At 39.7% G+C, this 21443-nt stretch overlaps 1 protein-coding gene and 1 long non-coding RNA gene across 2 annotated transcripts; one reads left to right on the forward strand and one right to left on the reverse strand.

Annotated features, from left to right (window-relative positions):
• Positions 1 to 330: 330 nt before the first annotated feature.
• Positions 331 to 13867, reverse strand: LOC129755566 (ubiquitin carboxyl-terminal hydrolase 20-like). The gene is made up of 7 exons (XM_055752122.1): positions 13580 to 13867; positions 6470 to 6693; positions 4319 to 6294; positions 3851 to 4121; positions 3501 to 3785; positions 2997 to 3438; positions 331 to 2786 (listed from the first exon to the last, which is right to left on the reverse strand). Exons 2-7 carry the CDS (start codon positions 6584 to 6586, stop codon positions 2242 to 2244), a joined length of 3636 nt encoding a protein of 1211 aa, XP_055608097.1. The 5' UTR covers positions 6587 to 6693; positions 13580 to 13867; the 3' UTR covers positions 331 to 2241.
• Positions 13868 to 14101: 234 nt separating this feature from the next.
• On the forward strand, positions 14102 to 14878 carry LOC129750870 (uncharacterized). The gene is made up of 3 exons (XR_008738515.1): positions 14102 to 14239; positions 14343 to 14442; positions 14537 to 14878. It is a non-coding gene; the product is annotated as an uncharacterized LOC129750870 (long non-coding RNA).
• The last annotated feature ends 6565 nt before the right edge of the window (positions 14879 to 21443 follow it).

Genomic DNA, 21443 nt, shown 5'->3' on the forward strand with positions numbered 1-21443 from the left:
TTCTTTCAACGATCAAACTCATTTTTTTTTTTAATTCGTCTTTCTATGTTCACAATTTAGCACCAATTCCGAAGATTCATTTATGCAGTGTACTTTTCTGTTTTTGGTCGTTGAAACGTATTTTTTTTAAATAAAATTATATAAGACCCAACTAATGAATGTTGTTGCTTAAACACTAAAATAATAAAGTTGAAAAAATAAAGAAAAGATTAACACAACGGATCCCATTTCGAGGACGCTTTTCTTTGCACTTTGAACTTAACCCACAGACTGTTAAGGCTTTCTTTGTCACTATCATTCAGGACAATTTCTCAAATCGAAATAAAAACAACTTTCGAATAAATTTATTTTGCATATTTTATTGGTCAAAAAGTATATTCGAACTGTATACCATTAAGCGGATTTCTATAGAATTCTTTCCATAAAAGCCTACAATAATGTCCAAAATGCCGGGTAACTGTTGATGGTGAAGCAAAACGTTCGACGGTGCACAATTAAATAGTTTATTTAAAAGGTAAATGACGTTTTGTTGAAGGTATGTGTGGATTTCTGCTGTTTAGAACTTGGACATATCTAATAAATCTCATCAATGAGGATGATGAAAAATCCTTACTATTCTAGATGAGCAAAGTTGAGAAAGTATTCTATATAATATTTGCTGAATTGAATGATTGGCAAAAACTGGAATATCTTACTATTTGTCATTGGTGTCTGCTTATACAGAATTTAAAATGATTTGACCATGTACAATACACAGTACATTTCCCGGGGTCCCAGCACTCTAATCGAGGGACCCGAATTGGCAATTGCTTTTTATCCAGACCGCATACTCAACGTTTAACTTTCTGGTCATAACAAACTATCGCTAAACAACATTTGAACAGATTTGTAGATGAACGTATAAATGTAACTAAACGACTCTTTCTGATCTTAACTTACAATTAAAAACATATCACTCTATTAGTACAGACTATGGCTTGCATTACTTCCCAGTACGAACACCTACTAAAAACTACAAAAATACATGTTATTCAATGAATAAGATCAATTTGCTCTGTATAATAAGTAGAGATGTAAAGTTGAACCCTTCCATTGGAAACTTAAATTAACGACGACTTTCCAGGAAACCCTTGCAAAAAGACATTCCCTGCAAAGCATTGAAGAAGCGAATGTGCTAAGATATCGTTAGCTATCAAAAGCAAAAAGACCTTCACCGCGATTGGTAACGCAATATGATCCTGGAGTTGATTTTACATCTTTCATCTACAGAGATACTTGATATTAAGAAACAATCATATTTATTTTTTGAGAATATGTGGGTCTTAGGATAGGAACTGCAGTCAAAAGAATAGAAAGCCTCTTTAGAAACAGGAATTAAACATAGGTAAGTATTCATTTCAGCAAGTGATTGACATATTTCATCAGCTAGGCATTTAAGGCTACGAATTTCATAGAAGCAAGAACATTAAAGCGCTGCTCGTTGCGGCGGAATGTTGAAAGTGGGTAAATGTAAAATGTACATTCTTTATTATTTCTCGAACTGATTTTGGCATAAAGAGATGCACGAATTTTAGAATATTTTTCTGAAACCGAATTGTTCAAATGATAATCCCTGATCTGAAATTTGCAAAATAAGTGCCTCAAAAGCTCAAGCAACGAAGTTTAGTTAAAAAGTCATTAAGGTAAATTATTAAGTTCAGGATTATAAAGTTCAAGATGATGTTTACGTTTTTCATAGAAAAAAAATTGTTGTCCAAATTTTGTAGAAGTTGTTTAAATTTTTTTATGGAACCAAAGAATATCCAGATTTAAGCAAGTTCTCGTTGTTAAGCAAAATTGTTGCTTCGAGTAGCTATAAAACGTTCTTAAAGAATACACGAACTCTAGAGGACAGCAAAAAAGGGCAACCTCACCTGGGATGTTTAACAAAAAACTAACTTTTTCAACTATGTACCTACTAGGTGAAAAAACGCATAATTTTATCTCTTCTGATAAGTTTCCTAATGTTGACGTCCAATATTCATTATGATCTAATTTGACATGAGAATAGATAAAAAAATGCTTTCATAGCTTATAAGCTAAACCAATAAGTAAACATATTCATGATCATAAGCAACAACTGAACAATGTAACTAATAATACATCTTTCCAATCCTTATATATCTCCTATCTCTTTAACAAAAAGAAAATTTATTATCACGAAAACGATAGAAAGCGAAAACGCCGAGTCGAATGCTTTTCTCATTTCTCTCCATCGGTAACATTCCCGTTAGCTGTACCCACCACCAGTCCGGCACCGGTCGTTATCTGTCCGCTGGTTCCATCCATCACCACGCCACCTTTGGCCGCACGACTTTTCATGTACTTAGATTTCAACTTCTTACGGCTGAAAGACATTAAACCACGTTCACTCGTCGTCGGGCCAGTATCGGATGCGCTGCTTCCCGTTCGATGGTGGCCTTTCCGGCCGCTGCCACTTCCACTGTGGTGCCGAGAACGTTCCTTACCGGTTGACGATCCGGACAAAGTGGGCGACATGGTATCCTCGTTTACATCGCTGTCGTCCCCGATTTCCTCGTCGGCTGTCATATGGCTGCTACTGCCCAGAGATGCCTGATGCAAAAGGGGCATAATTTCATCGACCGATTTGGTGGCGGTTAGTTCGTTTTCGGTCATCGTGGACTCCGACAAATTACCAGCATTGGCCGATGACATTTGTGAAAAAGATGCAATCCGAGGGAGGTCCTTGGTGCCGGATGCTTCCGAATTGGCCGATTGATATTTACCTAGGAAAAGAAGAAACAAATGTTAAAATTTAATGAAGACATATAGGAGACCCGGTTATAGGTGGGTACTTCTCACATATTGCGAAATACCGCCCAGCCGCGATAGTTTTTCAAAGATTTCTACCTAAAAAACTAGGTATAAAAAAAGGAATCTAAAGACCACCTTAAGAAAGTCGAAATGAATTTGAGATGGTAGCATAGTTAACTAACCTTCCGGTCCAAAGAACCCGTTCGATTTCATTCCAGATCGATGCCGGCGTTCCTTTTTGTTACCGAGCTCCAGAGAACCATCATCGCTGCCACTCTGATGATGTTTGTTGTGTTTCATACGCCGATACATGGTCGTCATGCCTTCATTACCGTCACCTTCGCCATTCTTCTTTGCTTCCTTCTGCTGCTTGAACTGTTTCCGCTTCAATCGGGACGATTCCACGGTACAATCACCACTACCGTCATTTTCCATATAACTTTCGCTATCCTCAAACGAAACACTCTTCTGTGGTTTTTGCTGGGAAGGAGTGTTCGAGGCACTCATCGACGGCTCGTCGATCGTCACTTCTATAGCGGAGTCCTGCTTTCCGCTCGTCATCGTCGAAGATCTCGACGAAGGCGGACCAGTATCACCGATGTCCATTGGTTCTACATCACGCTCCTAAAGTTAGAAACCATTCGAAATGTTACATTTATGATTCTGAAAAGATTTATAAACAGTACCTTATAAAGTCTTTGCACTCTCGGTTCCGGCGGTGGGACCGGATTCCCGCGGAGAACAATTTCAGGACCACCTCCGTAAATGCCGTAAAAGAAATGCCACAAGGTACAGTTTATCTGGGCGTAATCGGAACCCTGGCGCACAGCACGCAGCGGCACGTTGGAATCACCCGGAATGGCAATAATTTTGTTATCGATTGGTCCCGGCTCCTCGGTGGTAACGCCCTTAGCGAACAACTGCCATTGGCGGAACCAAGCCATCGAGATAGCGTAGATGGTGTCCTCGTACTGTAAAAGCATTTTAGGAGTTAAACAAAGCTTTCAGGTATTCCAGAATAAATTTTTTTACTAACCTGATACTCATCGTTACAAGCGGTAAATGCTTCCAATTCGGCTCGCTGTCTGCGGGATAGCGACTCGGCAGCCTTCTTGCAAATGTGACAAGGAAAAATGTGGTTGACCACCGGGCCACCACCGAATTTTTTGTACAGGAAATCCCAAAGGGTTTGTGGTATCGGTACCACCAGTCGTGACAGATACGGAGCTTTGTTGGGCGGAAAAGCACCGTGTGGGCATAGCAGCGTCCAATTGTCGATGGGTCCTGGTTCAGCGAAAGTGTTGAACCTAATGAGGAACGTGAAGGAGAAAATATCACTTTATTAATGTCTGCACGCTTGATCTGCGATCAAAGGTTCGTCAAACAAAGCTACCCAAACATGATCAATCTTCAATATTTGGCAATAGTTTCTTTAGATAATCCTCAGGAACAAGAGGTCGACTAGCAGCTCAACTATCACAACAAAAATATCCCAAAGACTTACCGATGCAACCAGTTGCGGGAGATGTAGAACCTGATGTCAGAAGCGTGCTCCTGAATGCTAATTAAATCGCTGGCCTGTGCCCGGATTGTCGTCATTTTGCTATTGTTCTTCCTATAGAACAACACGTAAGCCTCACAGTTCTTCACCTGTTCCGGATTGACATGCGTCACGAGTTGATCGTCGAATTCGAACCATTTACCAGTGGGGTCATGTTTGGCAAAACTGGTATAATGTCCACCGCCGACCGTTCCGTGGTGACAAATTACCGCACACAGGTCGTAGGTCGTAACTTCCGATTTACAATCTCGATGCAGATAGTTGCGCATATCCAACCCATAAAGAGGAAATTTTACCGGGCTGGAAATCTTGGAGCTGTACGACAGATCGTGCCGGAAGCGTTTCAAATGTACACACAGCATTTCAGGTAGCGCCAGTACTCTAGAATATTTGACTCCATTGCGCAGCTTATTGCACTTTTCACAGCTGTACATGTTGTCGCCCTTCAGTTCATCGGCGCTGAAGAAAGCGGCCATGCAATCGTGCAGAATAACATCGGGACCCCAGATCCAGGATCTAATCCAACTGAAAACCCACCAGAGGAAGCCTCCACGCGTAACTGGGTAGACAGCATCTGAACACGTGATTCCGCCTGTAGCGTTACTCATTGGTGGAGGGTGACTGTTAGTGGGAGGAGGCATTGTGGGATGATTTTGATGCAGAACCGCAAGATGGTCCTTGTTCGGAATAGGCAGCGATAAATCTTGGAATGTCTCTTCCCGTGTCGAAATTCGATCGCAGGTCAAACATTGAACCGACGACAAAAGTTTTCCATCAAAAATGTCACTGATTATGGAACGCTCTGGTGGTTTTTCTTTGGCAGGTTGTTGCTGCGACTCGTTATTGGACCCTTGCTGTGGTGATTGTTGTTGCTGCTGTTGTTGTTGCTGTTGCATCGATGACATACTTCCGCAGCTACTAGAATTGCTGCGGTTGCTTCCGATCGGAGACTGCTGGCGACTGTTGGATGTAACATTTCTTTGGTTCGTTGCATTGGGACTAGGCGACCTGGACAGCTTGCGAGTCCGTTTGTTATTAATGGACACATCGTCTGAAAGACTCGATTGCTCCGAAACACCACTGTCGCATGTTTCGTACTCGGCTTCTGATTGTGAGGGAGACGGCGACGGACAGGGTGAATGATCATCTCCAACGTCCGAGTCACGTCCTTGCAACGAAAGCATATCTGGCGGAGGCATAGAAACCTCTTTCAGTTCCTCGTGTAATTGATCCATGAAGCACCGCAAAAATTCCTGTGTGTCGTGTTGCTGATATCCTCGAAACATTGGATGAACGATACGGATTCCATAGAGAATGTTACTTGGCACAACATAGCGACGGTTTCGACACCACATCTCCTTAATCAGCTTATGATAGTTCTTGGCCAGACCTGGCTTCGATGTCGCTTGATTACCCAACAAATCAGTTTCCAAAATAGAGCCACAATCCAAGAAATAGCCCGTCAAAGGTGGACTATTACTCAAGGCCTGAAGTGCAGCGTTCATGTAACACGTATTAGCAATATTCTGTAATCCAACAAGACCCTTCCATTTCTGCCTTTCGAAATCGTCATCCTCACAGCTACTATCACAAGATTCCGCGCCACCGCCAGCGTACCGATCGCCGTACATGAGGAGTTTTTCGCTATTGGAATAACGGCTGGTGTCACTGGAGTCATTGCTCACCACCGACGTTCGGCGAATTTGCTGCAGTTGACTCAAGAAAACTTCAAACTCGCACAGATAGCACCAAATCCGTTGCGAAGATAGATTCATATGAATACAATGGGAACGATTCGTTTGGAAATGGGTGGTACTGTGGTCATTGTACTGTTCCGAGCAACCGATGTGGAGACAGTTTTTCTGCAGGCAAATCCACAGATTTGGCCCGTTTGCATCACACTCGGTACATGGTTCTCCCTGAAAAAACAACAAAAAATCTCAATAAGTTGATACAATTCCCAAAGTAAAGACGCAAAAAAAACGAGATAGATAATTCTTATCATTGGAATTTCATGCTTCGATTATGAGGATAAGACGTAATCTTATGCCAAAAAAGCAGAACACGTTTCTAACATGTAGACCTACAACATACCTTCTTGAGTTTGCACAACTCCACCAGCGATACTTGTACCACGTTGTCCAAATGGGGGCATTTGTTGACAGTTGCGCCGCTAGGGCCCCCAACGACGCTGCTTCCACGAGACGACATCGTTGGAGTGTCCGGATAGAGTAGTTCCCTCCTGAGGAGAGTATGGCTACTGTTTATACACACACGCCAAGTAAGTATCGTCTAATTGATCGCCAATTATGGCTCGTCTGCAAGAAAAAGTAAATACGAACGTTTTTATAGAAGATGTTTGTAAAGGGTAGATTATTCAAAGAAAGGTGTATTATGTATGTAAGATCAACATTCAAACAACCATGGTTTGTAAATAAAGTTTCCCCAGTTTCAAGTCAAAACTCCAGCATATATAACCTGCCTCTTGTTACGATTCAAGACTAAGGACCTTTCCTCTGACGACTCGAGGTGCGGCCTTTACTCGTAACTCGTGGCTCGCTTGGTTTCCACGACTATCGTGCGCTCCGCCTCTGTTCGAGACCACTGCTAGAGACCAATGACCTCTCCTCTAACGACTCGAGATCTTGGCTCCACTTGGTTTGGCCCGAGGCCCTCTCCTCTTTGCCCGTTCTTGTGTCGGTCGAGAGTAGCTTATCCTGGACACGCGACTGTTACAGCACACGTCCGGGGCTATACGAAACTACTCGGATGATTCCCGGCGAAGACGTCATCCTACATCGACTCGAATTCCTCACCCACCCGTCACTGTACCCGAGATTACGGCGTGAATACTTTCCCCCCTACGAGTTCAACTGCGAAAAAGGTAAAGTGTTATCCCCGCAGCTTCCATCGTAGGGAGCGCGTTCTACTCCAGACACTCCGCGGCGGTGGCTACACAACGTTCCCCACGTACCGAGCAGCTCGGCATACGCAGAAGGTAAAGTCCTATCTTGATATGCTTTACAGCTAGAATCGAACGCACACTACTCGAATGCCCTCCGCCGAAAGGGCATCTTACTCCGGCTGTGGTCCGGTCTTCCTCCTTCCTTGGGCTGGCAACCCTAGGCTTTTTGCATACGTACGGGTCTTTTACGATTGCGACTCAGATGAATCCCGACGGTGATGTCATCCTACTCCGCTCGATTGGCTCATCCGACGTGAAACCACTCTACTCGAGAGTAGTCCGCGGGGTGAATACTCTTCCCCCTACGAGTTCGACTGTGGAGAAAATCATGTCTTATCCCCGCAGCCTCCGTAGCAGAGGGCGCGTTCTACTCGGATAATCTGTGATGGTAACGGTGGAGATATCCTACACACGCACGCGACGTACCAGGCAGCTCGGCATACGCAGAAGGTAAAGGTCTTATCTTATCTTTGTATGCTATACTGCTAAGTTGGGACGCACACTACTCAGATGCTCCCCGACGAAGGAGTCACCCTACACCGGTCGCGGACTGGTGCTGGTTCAAACTCCTCTGCAGGGCAGTCATGATCCGGGTGAATCCATTGCTGATCAAGCGCCAAGTATTGGCATCCTCACACATTCATCCTCCGCACGATGTTGTCGGCTGTCGTTTCTGGTCAGCAGGGGACAAGCAAGTTAGTGCGTACTTTTTTGAACCTCGGACAGTTGAACACTACGTGCTCTGGTGTCTCAACTGTGTAACCGCAGGTTGGGCAGAATGGTGAGGCCACGTGTACAAACCGATGGTGGTACTGCATAAAGCATCCGTGACAAGTCAAGAACTGCGTCATGCAGAAATCCATTTCCATGTCTCCGATCCATCCAAAATCCGACGTTGGGGATCAAGCGATGGGTCCACCGGCCGCGTTCTGAGCTGTCCCACTGGTGCTGCCAGCTGGACATCGAAGCCTCTCTGGCAGGTTTCCGCTCATCGGACATGTGCCTGTGCTCGCAGCAGAAGAAATTTTTCTCTAGCAAGACCGAGATGGGTATGACCCCCGCCACAACGTCAGGAGCTACCGAGGATACTGTTCGGTATGCGCTGATAACTCGCAGATTCATCAGCTGCTGCACGCTGTCGAGTTTCTGCAGATTACAATGCCTGCTCAAGGCTGCCGCTCCGTAAAATATACGAAGTCACGCTCGCCAGGACTTTCCTCCTGCTGCAGTGGATCGCCGAGTTGTTCGACACGGCCCGCAGGAGGGCGATAATGTGGTACAGATGATTCGCACGGATTCCAGCGTAGGATAACTTCGTCGCCAGGGAGCACCTGAGTAGTGTGCGTCCGACCACATGATTGGAGCTACACATATAAGACACATATAAGAGTAAACCTCATGGACGATTGGTGGTCGAGGATAATCCAGCACCGGAGAGTATCTGAGTAGCGCGTTTCCCTATGATCTAAGCTGCGGGGGTAAAATTATACCTTTTACGCAGTGAAGGTTGTTGGGAAAGGGAAGAAGTGTAGCACGACGTCTTCGTCGGAAATCATCCGGGACGTTACGTTAAGGGCTGCGCATGTGTTGTGACAGGCGCGAATCCGGGATAAACTGATCTCGCCCGATACAAGACGGACAAAAGGAATCGAACGTCGTATCCTAGTGATAAGAAGTCGGTCTTCGAACCGTTAGATGAGAGGTGAGGACTTGAATCTCCAAGAGAAGTGGTTTTTGTGTTTAAGCCTGAATCTTTATGATGAGGGGTCGGATCTCGAGTCGCAAAAGGAGAGATCAGGTCTTAGGTCAACAAGAAAAGAGGTATGCGTGTTAACCTCGCGTTGCTACGAGGAAAGGCCAGATCTCGTGTTGTTGAAGGAAAAAAAGTTTTAAGTTGCGTAGATGAGATGCACCGCCCTTGTCTCCTAATTTTTTTTTGGTAACTCGTATCATCTGACGATCTTTAAAGGAAATGTTCGAATTTACCTACGTGTGAATTAAGAAAACCAAATTTGAAGAGCGATCGGTGCATCAAATGTTAGAATTAAAAAAAGAATATTTTGCGATTTCACGGTGTCAAACGGTGTCAAATTTCCATACAAACTCTAACGGCGTGTTCGTAAATTGATTTTTTCTATCGAAGTGATTCTTTTTATCGATGCGGGCGTTCGTAAATTAAACAAATTGTATGCAAAAGCATTGGAAGGTGATTTGACATCTACCAAACAAATCGATGCATCACTTAGAAAATCAGTTTACGAACGCGCCGTAAGCTAGGTATTTAGTTCACTAAATAAAATTTTTAAATTTCCATGGCAAACAATTGAACTTTAAAACAATTTGTTTGTTGTGAAAACAAAACCAATATCTTAAATTTCCAAATCAAATTCTATATTTGCCATTAGGCCGGAACAAACATCAAATTCTTCAAAATTTCCAAAAAAAAACCCGAAGGGAGAAATAAATAAAGTTTGAAGTACACTGAACCAAATTGGGCGATGAAATTTATAGGGTCATTTTAATAAATCTTATTAAAATATTTACAGTCAAATTTAAGCTACTAAATTATCCTTTAAAAAGTATAAGAAAAACCAATAAATTATGTCTACCTCACTCACTTGTTGAAATGCATAGGAAAATCCAATAATTATTAACCATAATTGGGCTTTAAAGTTTATAGTGTCAATCCAATAAATTATATCATTCAGTCTATGATAGAAGCTAACGATAAATTCAATATGAAATATGGGAAAACCCAATGAATTTAAGGAGCTTGTTATACCTAGTAAAACATATATAACATTCCTATACGTTTCATCATTATGTAGTTAGAATACAATTTGGCGTACATGAGTCGTGGAAGAAATCCGTTTCAATATTGTTTGGGAAAAATAAATCCATAGAAATAAATACCATCGCGGTTATATAAGCCAAAAACTTATGAGTGTAAGTTGCAAAAATGGAACGGCTGAACTTCTTATAGTGTTAATATTTTGGTATCTATCCTAACAGGTAAATCAGGTCTTAAAACGACGGACAGCAGTGGAGCAGAACAGATCCGGACTCCAGCGACTAGCCGCACGGTTCCATTCTTGCCAGCCAAGCATAGGTAATTAATTTTCTTTCCAAAAATTTATTCGTTTGAAACTAAATATGCGGATTTTTCTTCCAGGAAACACTAAATCAGAACTTTTGCACCAGGTTCAACATACACCAGGCAGTGCAACTGCGCCCAACCACCCACAAAAAGTTTTTAAAGTGCAGTGCAGTATAACATTTTTTGTACGATTTTTTAATGTTGATTTGCTATATTAAATGTTTGAACATCGAGATAAATTTGTTAAATTATTCAAAGATGAGAAATTGAAATGGAGTTACAACCATATTTGATTGCAATGATGGAACCATTCATTACACTAGGTTAAATAATAAATCCTATCAAATTTGCTCTCCATAACATTCATAGAAATTTCTAATAAAATCAATCATAAGTCTTCTGATAAAAAGTATTGGATTTTCCTTTAGTGCGAAAACACTAAAATTCCCAATAAACCTTATAGCCAGATTTTGTTCAGTGTAGGTGGCGAACCTCCCATTTTCCGATACAAATGCCCTGTAGGAAAATTGTACCTGATAAGCATGATTTTATCATCTCAATTGTCATTTTTTTTTCGAAAGTTGGATGGAACTTTCTAACTGGGATAGCATTTCTTCGATGCGCACTCTGGAATCGATATTGCGTATTGTTGGAAAAATTATCCAACAAACGAAATCGAGTGTCTAGTCAGTATGGTCAGTGGATATAGTATGCAATTTTATTGCATACAAGCTTTCATGAAATTTATTCCAATTTATTAGTTTTTTGCATTATTTTTCATTGTCCGCCCCCCCCTTGCGAAGATCCAACTCCGAGTAAAAAAAAGGATTTAAAATTTGTTCCGAATAATTTATGCCACAATTAAATTATTAAATCGATCGAAATAAAGATGAACAATTAAGAACTTAAAATATTAGTTCTCTTAACTTAGAAGTCAGAATTGTTCAATTGTTTCTTTCCAACAAATTTATGATTGAATCACAAATGACGCTTTTTTAAGATCTAGTTTCGAATGTTTTTTTTGGCTCAACAAAATTTTTGAGACAATTCATTTGAAAGATTTACAAGAACTGGATGGCAGTTAGTAGTATAAACCCAAAATAATTTAACAAAACCAGATCAACTTATAGATCGTATACATACAGAATGTGGGACAATTTAAAAAAAATGTTAGGGATTAAGATACATGAACAAATTTTGCAGCTTTGTGAAATTATAGATATTTTAGTCTTAAACATGGCAATAATTTGATGATTATTTTTGTAACGTAATGTTGTCAAATTGAAATATACGTTGTTTAATAATTTACAATAATTGTACAAGTCAATTTTACAATCTAAGAGTTCCAAATTAGGAATAAAATAAAATTCATTTATAGCTCTTAATATATAGTTAGGTATACGCAATATAATTTTCAAGATATGTTTTTTTACAAGCAATTTTATTAATAGTTGAATTTTATTCAGCAAGTAATAAATTTTTCAGCAATGAAGCATTTGTCAATCTAACATGTACTAGGTAGTCGATTTATTTTCTGTTTTTTTTTTAAAAAATTTATTATAGGCATTTAGAAATCATGTAGGTATAGGAATAGTATTTTTTTACGAAATGAAAATAAAACAAATTGAATTTTAAAAGATAAAATACACATTACTGACCGATAAACAGCCGAAAACAGAATGCCAATCGATTGTGCAATAACATTAATCGGCAATTGGCATTTGCCAGCCCATATACATGATTTTACACAATGACCTTATTTCTTCGGTTTGTGCACATTGCTTTCCTAAGCTTTTCGCAGAATGATTTTCGACATGTTCTCGCCCTGGAAAACATCCTTTGTCGAATTATAAGGTACACGGAAAATAATAAAAAGGTAAAATTTACCGAGACAGCAAAGGTGAATGCTCGCAAAAGCCAAAAAGGTAACTTCTACCCATTCGAGGTGAAACTCACCTCACAGCGAGGTAAAATATACCTGGAACGGAGAATGAAAAAAGGTACAATTCACCGAGAAAAAATGTGAATCCAAAAAAGGTAAATTTCACCTCGTAGCGAGGTGAAGTTCACCTGAATTGAGCTGAATCAAAAAGTATAATCTACCTAGAAAGAAAGGTAAATCCAAATAAGGTAAAACTTACCTCGTAGCGAGGTGAAGTTGACCTGGATTGATCTAAACAAAACGGTACAAATCATCTCGAAAAAAAAGTAACTATTTGACGAATCCGTTTATTGAGGTTAAGCTGTTTTGCCGTTTAGGAACAAGTTCTGCTTCGTGCACAATATGTGAAAATCGGAACAAAATGGTAAGTGTTTTCTTAGATTTCATTTAGTTGTGCTGGTTTTCTTCATAATACTTTGCTTTTGTTTCAGATCGGCCCACAGAGCTTCGTGTTGTATTCCCGTCAGCCTTCAGATATTATTCCGGACAAGCCGGACCTGACAAGCCGGACCTGACAAGCTTGGCGAACAAAGGACTTGCCTCAACAATTTTTAAAGAACACGGTGATATATCTCAAAAAAAATATTAGGTAACAGTCCCTATTTATTTCAAATAAATACTAATTTTTTTCATGAATTGTGTTTTTTTTTAAATTAATTATTATTGAAGAAACCAATCAAACAAACAAGCATTTACCTTTTAAATCAGTGAATGGGAAAACGGTATTATTTACTATTTTGCTAGGTGAATGAGAAAATGGTAAAATCTACCTTTTTGCTAGGTGAATTGAAAAAAGGTAAAATTTACCTTTTTGCTAGGTGAATGAAAAAAAGGTAAAATTTACCTCGAAAGAGGGGTGGAAAAAATTCACCTCGCAAAAAGGTAAATTTTACCTTTTTTTTATTTTCCGTGTAGGTATAGTTTTTTTACTAGTTGCGTACATGTAGGATGATGACAAGACGATTCCGCTCCTCCATCCAGCACAGAAGGAATTCCAAAGAGAAAAAAAAAACAACAAACGCAGCACCACACAGAACTTCACCGTGTTCCACAAATCGTCTCTCCTTGACCCACCAATATTTTACACCTTTCTACCTTCCGCGATCTCATGATGGTTTTGAACTAATCCAATACCGTGCCCCATCCCTTCCCCTCGCCCAAGGAAAACAACGAGTTACACAGGTGCAACACGAAAATTACCTGAACTAGTTGGAACTATTTTCCTTTGATTTCCAATTCCTGCGCCTGCCAACAGTTTTTTGTTCTAAATACTTGTTTCACACCGAAGACGACACTTATCACTGCAGTTTTCGGACATTTTCAACACCAAACAGTTACATTATCACCGAGAAAAATCAAGACAGCAAAACGCAAGTACAAAACTACCAAGCAAAATTTGCAGCTCTATGCTTCGATTTCATTAATTTTGAAGGCCCTCGGTTCGGCTGCTTGCTTGCTGATGGTTGGATGAGCTGATGTGATGGCTCTTTTTGCTATCGCGAGAATGACAAGGCGAGGAATGTCAATAAAACGAGGAAAAAAACAACCGAAAACATCGCATACACGCTCATTTTTTTTTAAACATAAATGACTTTTTTTGAACCATTTTCTGGGTTTTCCGAAAGAACTGCGATTTTTGTTGTTTTTCAACCATAGTCTTCGGTTAAATTTCAAGCATTTCAAGAGTTCTGGTGGTAAACTTAGAAAATGGTTAAATTTCAAACGCAATTTGTTTGAAAAAAAGTTGCCATTTTGTGATGCGCAGTCCGCTTGTTTGTTTTCTACGGCTGTAGGTCGAGTGCAACAGAGTGGATCTAGTTAATTTTACAGTTTCCGGAGCAATTTTCGATAATAAAACGGGTAAGTGTATGCTGAATTGAACATTAGTGATGAGAATTTCAAATTTTGTTTGAATATCCTCCAAATCTTCCACGTCAACCTCTAATTTTTTTTTCTCGAACAGAACGAACGGTTCAGAAAAATCAACACCATGGACCACAGCTGCTTTAACTAGTTACCAGGGAACACAGATCCGTTCAGTTCATAAATCTGAGCCAATAAAGGTAAAGTAATTTTAATTTCGGTAACATTGTTTCATCTAACAGTGCATGTCTAACATTCCAACTAATCTATTTCAATTTTGTCTTTTCATTGCAGCAATGATAAGAAGAATATTTCCTCTCATTTGGCACGTCTGTCCGAATCGAAAAGCTGCTAGAAGAAGAACAGCCCTGGAAGAAGGAAAAAATGGGCTCAGCATCGGGCACAGTTACCGGGGAGGTAGCACCAGAGGATCATCCGGAACTGGCCGAATTAAAATCTATTTCAACATAATCTTCTAACAATTCTCACAGCGAATTCAAAACAAAAGTGTACATCCATTGTCATCATCCAATAGAAATACCGGAACCATCCAATAGACATCCGGAACAAGTTCAAAATTGAAAAAAAAATTCTTTCATCCCTAAACTTTTTTTCAATAAAAGCTCTTATGAAAGTTATACGTATTGATTTGTGTCATTATGCATTCATTCAGTTCGCCTTCCTTTGATTTTTTGGGGTTTTAGCGAATTAAACAAAAATCCCTCGATTTTCTGCTCATTTCCACTTTTTCGACCATGTTTAAAAAATAACCATAATCCAAGTTCTCCGTCAAATCTCATTTTATGAGTTTTCACTGAAAACTCATAAAACGACTTGATCCACAAAACTTCGATTATGGTTATTTTTCAAGCATTAATGGTTCAATATGGCCGAGCGTGTGGTGGAACGGAACACAAATTTGAGATTAGTAAAATCTTTTTCCTCGAAAAAAATGTTCTTATTTCAGGAAAACAATTATTGTAAACATACCAAATAAGTTTAAACCCTTGCGGGCCATAAACTACACCACATGTGTGCAAATGTGATGAAATTCGATGATATTCGTGAATGTTGTGTAGTCTGTGAACTATTTTCCTGTGGCCCGCTTAAGTAAAATCGGTCGGGATCGAAATATTTTGTACAAACAACCCTCTGTGGCATGGTGTATGGTGCTGTTTGTGCAAAATTCAGGCCATTTACCTGGTTCACTTTTCCCGTTTGGGTGCTTATTCGTAGAAAATTTAATTTTAAATCATAAGCGTGTAGGTCAACTTCTAAACACGCTCTCTTTATTCGAAGTTATAAAGAATAAATTATAATGACATTTCAGAACTTTGTCGCGAATAATTTTATTGAGTTTTTCAATTTTATTCTGATAATCGTTCGATTCATATTTTAAAATGTCCTTTAAAAATCGTATGTTTTAATTAGGAAAAAAAATATAAAATTGAACCTAAATGAGAAGAACCGCCTCAGCGTGTACGCTTTCAAAACATTAATTTCGCTCACAATACCGTGGTTGAAAATGCTGAAACTCAAATAAGTTAAAATTATTATAACAATGTTTTTGAAATAGTCAATCAATTTTTTTCTGTGTGTACTCAAGAGACTGCCCATGCAGCCCTGCACTCAACGAAATCGACACATTGTGGCTATGTGTGAGCCTATATAGATTTTTGCAATTTGTGTTTCATATGTAGAATATGTGTCCCGCATATAGTCGAAAACATCGAAAACGTTATATGTGGGTGACACATAAACTGTATGTGGTAAGATAAATAAAAGTTATAAAATTTGTCATATGGCTGTCATTTGTAAAAAAATAATAAATTTAAAATCATTTTTTCTTGGAAATGTTAAGTTCATGTTACTTTTCTATTGAAAATCATAAGACGGAGTGATATCATTTTAATTTATTACCCTTTAAAGTTAGTTTTATTTTTGCTAATTTCTCACCCGACTCATTCGCAATTTTTTTCCAATATCACCCAGCGAGATATTTAACATGGTTTTGCATTCAGCTCGCCCACTGCTGCGCTCTGGTCCTTCCATCGAATGCGGCATGATTCTTCCGCTTACTTCTCAGGTTTTTCGTTCTCTGTTTGATGCATTGATTCTGGGAAAACGAAAAACAAACTGTTCATAAAAGTTAGTTTAGGAGAGCGTAAAATCTAAAAGCTTACCTGCGCGTAACTTTGGAAGAAACAACTTCCGCAAACAATACTGCCTGAACAAGCCAGCGGGTATTTGGCCCTTTCCTCCGCTCTTCATGAAATCTTAATTGCCATCCGTGTCTATTCCGGAATGTAGATCGGGGTTGCATGGATCGGTGTACGGGCCAAATAGAACCAGGTCGCTGAGTTCCGGGAGTGTACTTTTTTAGAACATTGTCGTTGACCATTTGCACGGGTAATAACTGACATTGTTCCTCTCGAAAATACTGCACCCACTCCGAGGCTACCGATTGGAACCATCTTCCTCCGACCGAGGACATTTTGAACAGGATTCCAGGTTTTTCTTTGTCGGTTCTATGCGAGCAAAACAAACGAATTTCGCGAACGCCATTTTGAGAACACCAGAAAAATATCATCGACGACAAATTCGATGATTTTTCGCTGGTCGCACACGCTCATTTTATTTGACCCGGTTCGATATATTCCTCCCACATAAAACTTATGTGTGAAAATATTGGTTTTTATTTACTTCATTTAAATTTAATTAGTAGAAGAATTTCAGAATCGTATGTGTGGAAACACATATTCTTTAAATGTCAATTTTTTGCAGTGTGGGGGAGGAAGACTGAATAAAAAAAGAAAAAAATCTTTCAAACGCCAAATTTTTCTCATCAATCTACCGACCCTGGAGTCTCGTTTTGACCACGCTACAATTCAGACGCTCTTTCCTCCCGTTCATATCGTCTAAATCCCTGCTTTTTCGTCGCTGACGAACACTTCCTCTGTCACGGACATCCTTTCCGATTGACTTTTCGGACGCTCAAATCTCGGCACCGGTTCATCCACAACACTTTCCGTCAAACAAACCCCGCCCTCATGGGTCAGGCTCACCCCGTGTGGAGCCAATTTCCCAACCCGCCCCGCAACAGAAATTCCAGAACGGATGGAGAATGGATGGATCCTGCTGGCAACCACGGTCAGATCCAACCAGTAAGCCCGGCCAAACTCCCAAAAAACCCGTTTGTGAAAGAGCGGTGTTTAGCCTCATGGAAATTGAGTGACCGCATACGTAAAAATCCTGAAATTTCCGTTCAAGAAGAGCTTGATATGATTTTAGATAAATGGGATAAAAGTTTTTTTAAGGATGAACCAAAATACTTGAACGTGAGCCTGCTGGAAAACCTTTTTCCATCAATTTTGGGCTGGTATTTTGTGCCCCTATCTTATGTGGAAAACGAAACCAGCAACATTCGTTCTTTCTTTTTGGGAAGAGGAGGAAAAGATGTATTGCATTTGGATAAAAAAGGCCGGTGGGTACCTTTGGAAAAACTATACTTGGAACTTTCTCCGCGAACGCTTGTTTATGCTGAAATTGTTTGCGAATATCTGGGATCTGGTAAATCGTTACGTACAATACGCTCGTTCCATATTATTGATGGCATTATGCTTGGCGGGGTGGATATCCGGAAATATTCGTTAGAAGAAAGAGTTCGACTATGCGAAGAGTATTCAAGAGCTTTAAATAAACCATGTAAAACTGTTGGTTTAACTGATACAACGTATACAACAACGGTACCTATACGCTGCAAGAGACTCTATAAAATGAACGAAATCGAAGCTTATTTCCATACACTAGAAGACTACAAGCTTAAGGATGGACAAATTCGCCTGGGATACAAAGTGCAAGATATAACAGAGCCAGAACGCTTCTGCATACCAAAAGGATTGCTCTTTCTTACGGAAGTGCGACATGACTATTTGAAAATGTACTCAAAAAGCCAACGCAAACACTATTTTTATAAGAAAGACGATAGAATGTCCATTTTTCCGGACCAAATGTTATCCGTTGAAGAAACAATTGCGTCATTTAGAAGTTCATACAGCAATAGAATTTTGTGGGAGTGGAAGAAGGAGACACAAGTACTGCATGCCATAGCATATGGTGACAGGGAAGCCGAATTGTTGTATCGTGAAGATTTAAGAAAATTTGTGGATAGTAAAATGGTTCCCCAATAAAACTTAATTTTCCAATTTATGTTTTTTTTTATTAACACAGGAGTTTTCTTGTGCGCCAGTGGAATTTCTCCAAGAAAACACAACTTGCAGTTGTAGTCCTGTTTCCTCCACTGTCGTGAAATAACGAGCTGAGATAAATCTTAAACCCGTTTTAGTCGATCGATATATATTTTTAACGCTCATGCTTTAAAAAATACCAACAATTTTCCAGTTTCTGAGAAAATTGAGAAGGAACTTTTAACCAATTTCGACACCATTGTGACTCATAAAAATCGTAAAATGTATATTCATATATGCTACAATGCTACAACCACTGACCATACTGACTGGACAGTCGATTTCGTTTTTTGGATAATTCACGCACTCTGGAATCGATAGTACGCAATATCGATTCCAGAGTGCACATTGATCGATTTGAAGAAATGCTATCCCAGTTAGAAAGTGCCACCCGACTTTCGCAAGAAAACAGGCAATTCAGACGATAAAATCGTGCAAAACAGGTACATTTTTCCTACAGGCTGGGTTGCCAGATGCCCAGATTTGTCTGTAAAACCAAGATTTTTGACCCTTTGTCCAGATATTGCTCAGACACAGATTTTGCCCAGATTTTTGCTGAGAGTGCCCAGATTTTACAGACTTTAAAAATTGACAGATAAAATCAATATTAATGTATCAGATTTTATATGTAAGTGGCAGATTAGACTAAAATCTGGCTTGTATTCTTTGGTATGACCAATCAATCATTAAATTTTTTTTTAATAAGATCGAGATCGGCATGGTACGTGGTAGGAAACAGTGTTTGTTATATAGTTATCAACTCGAAAATAACCCGAACACCATAGCACAAACCACCCCCCCCCCCCCCCTCCGCCGCTCACACGATTCGCCAAATTTAATTCTTGTTTAGTACCAAATTTGTGATTTCCTTATGCACAGACACACACAGACTTTTTTTTAAAGTTGCCCAGATTTTTCATCCTCAACACCTGGCATCCCTGCCTACAGGGCATCTCTGGAAAAATGGTAGGTTCGCCACCTGCCGTCGGTATTGCGAACCTGCTAAATTTGACGAAAAAAATTAGCCAGAAAATGATCGAATTTTTGTTCTAAGTGTCCTGCCAGTATGATCAGTGCTACAACTATGATTTTTTTAAAGTGAACGTACACACATATATGAACAGGATTTTTTTAAAGTCAATTTTGTACGTGAAACTGTGTGCATAGTAATTCTTATTGCCATAATTATAATGACATTTCAGAATTTTGTCGCGAATAATTTTATTGAGTTTTTCAATTTTATTCTGATAATCGTTTGATTCATATTTTAAAATGTCCTTTAAAAATCGTATATGTTTTAATTGGGAAAAAAATATATAAAATCTAACCTAAATGAGAAGAACCGCCTCAGCGTGTACGCTTTCAAAACATTTCGCTCACATTCACGCTATTTTTTTAAACTCAAAATTAAGTAGTTTTGGTTCAAAACAGCACTTCAGTGGCCGCCCTCAACTTTGAGTTTGTCTGGGCAAAAGCAAAACTAAGTTCTAGCGTAACATTTCAAAAGGGCGAAACTAGCAGTTTGCTCGAAACGAGAAAAACGCGTTTGAAAATTTGGACAACCTATTCAAATCCTATTCAAGAAATCGACCACCTTTTGTTCAACAACATTGAAAAATATGCATTATATTCCAAGGGGGTGTGTTACAGTTGATTTTAGAACTTTTGTTATGGTGTGATTTGAGCAAAAATACATTTAAAAAACCCAACCCTAATCAAAAATAAACCAACTTGTTCGACCAGATTTGGCCCACTGTATCGAACTTATTTTTGGAAAAAACCCGACAGCCCATAGTTCCCGAAAAACTGAAAAGAAAAAAAAAACTGGTACTGTCATCGAGGTTTCCGGAGGTCAGTTTTTGGGAAAAGGTTGAAAAAAAAAAGTGCGCGGTGCTCGGTCGAGTGCGGAGGATTTTGGCCCTGCGGCTCTGTATAAAAGTTCGGGGCTTCTGCTCCGCATCCCCACGGAGAACAGAAGCAGCGATCGTGGCATAGATGGCCACTCCATCATCGCCGACTTCGGAGCCAGCATCAACAGTTCCTTCAAAAGTGAACAACAGCAACAATATCCGACACGGCAATGTCGTGCGTCTCCATCGGTGCGAGGCAAGCGACACCTCCGAATGCTCCGTGCGGCGCCAGCAACAGGACAACAACAACTCCAGCAAAAACATCCGCACGGCAATGTTATGCGTCAGCATCGGGGCAACGTCAACCACACCTCGGACTGCTCCGTGCTGCTCCAGCAGCAGAACAACAACAACGCCAGCAGCAGAACAACAACAACTGCAGCAGCAGCATGGCCAGGCGGTCGAGAGTCTCGAAGGCAAGACAGTGGAACCATGCATGAGCCGTAAGTGGGACTTGTTCACAAGCACACTCAAGTAAAACCAAATGGAAAACCCGCATACCAAAAAACAGTATCTCAAATAATCTATACAATACATCAACTTTTTTAGAAATAGTGATTGTTTCTGTAAAAGTAGTTATGATATTAAACTTTATTGAGACAACGAAAGGAACGAAACATGAACGTTTATTTGAAAAGGTGATTGTATCTGAAAAGGTGATGAAATAGTATGCACGATTAACTTCAATTTTATCAATAATCGTAAAAATGATAACGAGCCGTTACCCATAGCGTCCATGCCTCAGGCCAAACTCACGTCAAAATAGCCGAAAGGCGGATTAAAGATGCCATTTGGTTTTTAAAAATATCGTCACACATGTATGAATTATTTTTTTTTCGATCTTCAATCCAAGTCAACTTTCTGAATTTTACTGTTTTTGATATTTTTTTTTGTGAGAATAATCACGGCATGGTTTATTACACGATGTTTATCGTATGAATACATCAATTTATATGAACTTATCTAATTCAAAACGATTATGAATAAAAAAAATTACAACATCTGAGGTAAGTATAAATTCAAAAGATCAGTCCAACATGGCAC

The sequence above is a fragment of the Uranotaenia lowii genome, chromosome 3, assembly GCF_029784155.1.
Source record: "Uranotaenia lowii strain MFRU-FL chromosome 3, ASM2978415v1, whole genome shotgun sequence".
Taxonomy (NCBI): Eukaryota; Metazoa; Arthropoda; class Insecta; order Diptera; family Culicidae; genus Uranotaenia; species Uranotaenia lowii.

Coding starts and splice junctions, on each gene's coding strand:
- LOC129755566 (XM_055752122.1), bottom strand. CDS start 6,586: ATGTCGTCTCGTGGAAGCAGCGTCGTTGGGGGCCCTAGCGGCGCAACT. Junction 3,786..3,850: donor CTTGTAACGATGAGTATCAG/GTTAGTAAAAAA, acceptor ATGCTTTTACAG/TACGAGGACACCATCTACGC. Junction 3,439..3,500: donor GAGTGCAAAGACTTTATAAG/GTACTGTTTATA, acceptor TTCTAACTTTAG/GAGCGTGATGTAGAACCAAT.